We start from the raw sequence: 6558 nt of genomic DNA, 5'->3' as shown, positions 1-6558 counted from the left end.
CACTCACAAAGCTACAACAACTTCATAGCTTTTAGGCAGTGAAGAGGAAGTCATTTTTCATGTTTTCCTGTTTCCAGTTGTGAGTACACACAAGACCTGCTCCATATTATTTTCAGTCCTAGACACTGGTATCTTGCATCTCTCAGCATCACCTTCAAGCATTATTAAGCCATCTTTGCTTCAGTGCTCTGCAGCAGCTGCAGATGTGAGATGATACCCAGTGAACTGCCAGAACTTCATGCTTCAGAGAAGATCTTGGAGCTATTATTTAAACATTCACTATAGAGAACAAATGCAGAAGGTAACAATCATTTCTGCATTTTTTTTAAAAGTTATTTTTTTAAGGAAGATGAGGCAAAAGAAAAGCAAGCCTTCCCCAATTCATGAAAGCAGCACATCAGGACTTTTCTCCTCTACCTTCCTTCCTCACATATATTGTTTTGACAGGTTACCTTCCTTCTCTCATAGCTCCAAAATTGAAAAAAAACAAAAAACAAACCCAACCTTAATTAAAAATAGAGAATTGCAACTCATCTCTCTTTTCCAGAAACAATATAGAATGTGATCTAGTCACACTCAATGGAATGCTTTAAAATTTTTCATTTTATTAGCTACTAGAAACCTTAATTTTCCACAAGCACTAGCAATTGAATAGAAGGGCTGTTCGGTTTTGTTTTGTTCTTTCAGATTGTCCTGTGAGATTTGGATCTTTATTCAAATAGTCAAGATAAATTTGCCCTGCAATTACATCAATGCTGTAACCACATCTCAGTGACCATAAAGTATTTGGGCACTAAAGCATTAATATATTTTTTTCTGACTTGATCCCTTTTAACTTTTTCGTTCTTAGGCAACAGAAAATCCCAAGCAAATTGTTACTACATTATTTTTTCCCCCTCCACACTTTGATTACTGACAGATTTTTCCAGGTCTAAATACATAGTTTTAGCTAATTCTTTTCAAAATACAATATTCATGAGTTATATTCTCTCCAGAAGAATTTAGGCACGTAAGTAGATACTGTCATTTGCTACGAGTTTCTGAAGGCATTCCTGTCTGCAAGCACAGTGATAACCAATGCTACAAAGCTGAGGAACTGCCTACTGCAATGGCTCTGAGCCATTGTTTCTCTTCCTTTGAGAAGCACACTTAGATCCCAAACTGTCATCACTTCAGAAGTATAGCAGTAGTATATTAAGCACTTACTGATGCCTCTTTCCAGCTACCAGAAACTTCTTTTTTGGAAAACTCAGTAATTGTCAACTGTCTTAACTAAGCAGATGAGGGGGAGAGAGAGGGTCAGGTCACCCATAAAACAATTATGCACAAGTTATAATGCATCAATAAACAAACACAAGGTTTACATTATAATCTCTGCCTCTTTTTATTGTCACACTATAGGCAATGATAACAGATGTAATTTACTGAATACTTAAGACATACAAAAAGAGTAAAGCCACCATTTCAATAGCTTCTTTTCACCATATTTACAGAAGAAAACTAGGTGGCCACTCATACCAATACAAACCTCACACAATTAAAATTACAGAAGAATCTTCAGAAGGTACTCATAAAAATGCCAAGCTCTTTCATGACAGTTTCCCATGACAAAATTAGGTACTTATCCACAGGAAAGCTTTATTGGCTTGCTCTCCATTTGGTGCCTACCTGTCTTATACTCCCATACAAAAAGAAATAGGTAGAATCTATACAGACAAATTGTTAACAGGCAATCTCACTGAGATCAAAGAATTTTAATTTATTCTGAATTCTTTAACTGTTAAAACAGCAAAATACACATGGCTTTCAGAGCAGGTACCAAATGCATTACATTCCAAATCTTTACCCTGCCAAAATCTAATCAGAAGAATATTTCAGTACATAAAAAGTACAAAAACATTTGAGAACAGCAACACTGAATTTCACATTGGGTCTTCTCTGAACAATTTGATAGATTTAAAAAAAACTTAAGAACAATGGAACCCTCAATTTAAAACAACAGGTTTTACATTCTGGTTAAGTAGCATTACACTTCTCTTTTGGTTGCCATGTAAAGACAAACTGCAGAACAGACTCATTCCTTTTTAAATGCTAGATTATTTAGCCGCCTCCTCTTACTTTAAGAGTGTACAACTTGAGTTTCTCTCTACTTTACTTTTCTTGACTGATGTTATAAAGTACACTCCTTATCCAAGTACTGCTGACAAGAAAAAGAACCAAGACAGTTTCTCTCCACAGAACTAAAGCTTAAACATGCTACACTGAAATAATTTACAATGTGCATTCACTCTGAAAACTAGTCTAATAGGCTAAAGATTAAAACACTTTTAAATTACATGTCCACGCACGAAAGCAGCTTCCTTTCTATTTCTGCTTTATGTATCAAAATGGAATTGAGTTGTTCAGACAACCCTGCTCACTTATGAAACTTGCAAAACAAAGGCTGCTTTAAGTAGCAGATTCTAGCAGTGTAACAACAAGTGCTATATTATGAAAGTCTATTTATAGTTCATCATGTCCTTATAATCATCTTCGCAGAACTTAGTAACTGTTTTATAACCTGCCACTTCTTATAGCTATGTCCTAAAGCACAATCCTGGAGAGGAAAACACCTTTTTTTAAAAACTTTGGATAAAGGAAAAATACAGAAAGAAAAACAACAAGCTAAGAACGAATATTTCAGATGCTTTTGACACCACTTAAGTTAACAGAATAAATGAAATCAGCAACTCAATTCTGGTTTTCTTCAAGTCTCACTTCTGAGGAGCTATAGAATGATCTCTGGTGCTTCTGTTAAGATGTCATTTCCAAATACACGGTGTGCAAGGTTCCAGAATACTTCAGCAGGCTTTTTTTTTTTTAAATCAAGTCTGAATAGATCTGTCCAGTACTGAGTTAAGAACAACTTTAACGCATTAACAGTAATGAAAATATCTATAAATAAAGCAAGCTATTATATTGCACAAATTTTAACAAATACTTAAACATAATTACTCTTCACTTCCGTTTGTAGCCAATATTACAGTTTCATTAAGTATACTTTTCTCATAGTCATCAGTTGCTCACTATTCCCTTCAGCCTCCAGAGTAACCCAGTTCTCAGGAAATAATGAGCAAGTTGTGGAGTTATTTTCCCAAACATGCGCAGCTTTACTATGAGGTTTTAGCTATACTATTTGCTTACAAGAAGTTTGCACTGCCTACAGAACCACAAAGCAAGGCAACAGTAGCTTTGACACTTGAGATCCACCCACACAGAGCACATACTTCCAAGTACAGCACTTCCTTTCCTCCAACACCATGTTTTGACATGCTTTTCAATGTTTGTTCAGCCCTGCCACAAGAGTACCCGAAGCAGAATTATTTCTCATCAGTTTCAGTAATCTAGATAACAAATCATTTCTTAAAAAAAACAAAAAAAAAACAAAAAAACACGGCCTTGGATGTTGTAACATGTATATTATATTCTAAACACTATTTTTACTTCATAGGCAGCAGGAATTGCATGCCGAAAACTCAGAACTTTCTTTGTGACAGTGAAGAAAAACTTTGTTCCTATACAAATCAGCATCAACCAGCCTGGGAAGTAATTCCCAGAAAGTACTAACAACTTCAAGTCATTCCAAAGCATGTTTCTACTTTTATTATTTGTACCATGGAAAATCCCAGCACACAAAGAAAACCATCAGGTGAAATACACTTCACATCTATTTCCATCCTCTGGTACAGAAAAATCTCTCCTTTTAAGAGATTGTACAAGCAACAGATGTTAAATAATTAGGCAATTCTTCTGCTAGTATTTCACTTACCAATTCAGTTATTGAAACTCACAGAACTGATAATACACATTCCTTATGCTTCCTCATTATTTCTTTTTTTTTTTTTCCCTCTACCTTGTATTATGCCCAAATGTTATGTAACAATGGGGATATGAAAGTCATTATTATCAAATACCAGAGGCCTCCTAGGAGGGGTTGATTCTTTGTCTGCTTTGTGCAAAAGCTTAAAAAGTCCTGTTCCAATATTCATTGGGATTCCCATGATGATGCACTCAGAAACACCTGGAGGGGAAAAAAGCAAACCAACACACTGAACACCTGAAGAACAAAAGTTCAGATAAACTGTAATTGCTTTAACATGTCCATTCTGAACATATCCCCTTATCAATCTCCTTGAATCTCACATGTGAAAACCAATTTCTCTTTACTAGATTAATTTGAATGTTATGCTTATCAGAACATTAGATCAGTATGTTATTCAACGGGTGTTACTTAAATTCTAGATACGTAAAAATTCAACCTAACTTCAATACCACCTCTGTCAGTAACCGCACCAGAAGGTTTGTTTTTAGAGAAGATGCATTCCACTTGGTGACAACCCCAGAAGGTGCACAGCAAATTCATTTTATATTCACTTTGAGTTGGAGAAAATAATTCAGTCAAATCTGGCCAAGTTCCCTTCAAGAATCTGCAATTTCCTAGTGGAAGAGGTGTATTCACTACTTCAGTTTATTTTTATTTATTGCATTTTCTTAATTCAAAAACTGCTTGGTTTGAACTTAAAGATTTGGCCTGTCTGCTTTATTTTTCTTTGCTATTCAGTTTCCACAGCAATGTGCTGACATCTCAGACATTCTGATTTCCTCAATTTTTCTAAAGAGCATCATGCCATATTAAAAGTAAACTATCAGAAATCAGTGTTTTTATCTCTTCAGACTTTTAATCTAAACAACACTTTCACACACTCTCAGGAATACGAGAATATGATCCTTCTTGTATGCATTAAGGCAAACCAAACCAATACAAGCAACGACAAAACAGGAAACAGGTAATCCTATGAGCAGTAAAAAACAGTGCATTTGAACAAACATCCTAGGTTGAAGACACATTTCCTTAAAATTCTAGCAAAATTTTACTGATTTTTTATGCCTACAAATGAAGATTCAATATTTTTGCTCTTAGCTGATTGTTGCATTTCTACTATGTAGTTTCTAGCATTATCTACTTAAAAGTCTTATGCACAACAGAAATCTTAGGTTGCTTACTGTACATTTAGGCCTACTTCTTTCAACAGCCTTTACAGCATACATGTAGAACGTATGAAGGAAATACCTTTTTAAAACCTATTGAAAGAAAGCTTTCCAGGTTTTACATAATAACTTTTCAAGCAGATCCAACTCCTGAACCATGGAAACAACATTTAGATTTTGAGAACCATTCTCCCCTAGCAATACCTCAATTTAAACAACCAGGAGCCCTTTTCTCCCCATGTCCTTTTGTAGCATCTGGCAGTAGTCACATATAGCAGGAAATGTCTGAGCAGAAAGCACTGCTATATCAAACAAGCATGTTATATACATGTTCATTTTAACATATACTAGGATTTTGCTCTGCCCACTAAAAGCTGGCATCAGCAACACAGAAAAAACTGCTTATCTTTTAGGTATGTAAAGCATTAAATCAGCTGTTCCTCATTTTCTCAGTCGAAAAAAATACAAGAGTTTCAGAAGCCACATTACCCAAAACTACATCCACACATTCTGTAGAAGCACTGACTTGAAACGCCATTCAGTTCAGCACCTATAGTTAATACTGAGCACCTACTCATTCTTCTTGGCAATGATTAAGTTTCCCTGCTCTGGAGATGCAAAAATGTGAGTAAGAGTGTTCTCATAGCAATTCAAAAGATAACTCGTGATGACCAGGTCAGGCAGTTACACAGCAAGTTTTCTTACAAGAAAGATCACTTTTTCACAGCAAGATCACTTCAGTCTGGGGAGACAAGCAACAATTTTCTGTTCTGTCCATTCTGTTTACATATTGGAATCAAAATATTTTTATAAAAGGCAACATGAAAAGATCTTTAGTTTCTACACCATTCCAAACAAGATTTTACTATCTCAGTGGGAATTCTGAGAAAATACTTTCTTTTCACTACTATGCAGAGTGGAATCAGTTTGCACAGTATTTTTGGTTTAATTTTGGACAGAATTAAAAAAAAAAATACTGAAATCCCACACATGAATCCCACTGCTGGACAGCCAGAAATTATCAGACTTCTTAAAATGCAGACAGGTTATATAAAGGTTTCTAATAGGTATCATCAAATCTGAAAAGACTGTCTACAAAACACTGAGTAAAACTGACTACGCTTTTTAAGATCATCTTCAAATACACACAAGCAGTAAATCTTAGTGTATCATAGTTGTTTTATTAGTTTCTTGGTGCTAATGAAGTACAATGAGGAGTTACAGCTCCTGGATGACAAGCCTTAAAGACATGATGAAGAGCATAAAATCTTAGGCCTCTCCTTTTCTCTGTTTAGTTTAACATAAAATCCACATAAGTAAATGTGCTTAAGCAACATTAAACACGTCCAATTGAGATAAGTAGCACAGAAACATCTACCACACTTCTAGAATCAAGAAATATAGATCAGTCTCAGACCTGAAGTTTCTGACACCTAAGTTGAACAGAAAGCTTAAAAATGCCAAAAAAATCTAATATACTTTGAAGATGTTTACAGCTGTAGGGTAAGGACCACAAACTACAAAAGGATT

At 35.1% G+C, this 6558-nt stretch overlaps 1 protein-coding gene across 2 annotated transcripts in view; it reads right to left on the bottom strand.

Annotated features, from left to right (window-relative positions):
• Window positions 1-1359: 1359 nt before the first annotated feature.
• POLR3A (RNA polymerase III subunit A) overlaps window positions 1360-6558 on the bottom strand; it is a 34164-nt gene continuing 28965 nt past the window's right edge. For both annotated transcript variants that reach the window (XM_010714342.4, XM_010714343.4), the window contains one exon: window positions 1360-4060. In XM_010714342.4, coding sequence (XP_010712644.1) covers window positions 3912-4060 — 149 coding nt within the window. In that variant the 3' untranslated portion in view covers window positions 1360-3911. The remainder of the gene's footprint in view (window positions 4061-6558) is intronic.

This window comes from Meleagris gallopavo, chromosome 8 (assembly GCF_905368555.1).
Source record: "Meleagris gallopavo chromosome 8, MGAL_WU_HG_1.1, whole genome shotgun sequence".
Taxonomy (NCBI): Eukaryota; Metazoa; Chordata; class Aves; order Galliformes; family Phasianidae; genus Meleagris; species Meleagris gallopavo.
This window is presented reverse-complemented; position numbering and strand designations above follow the sequence as displayed.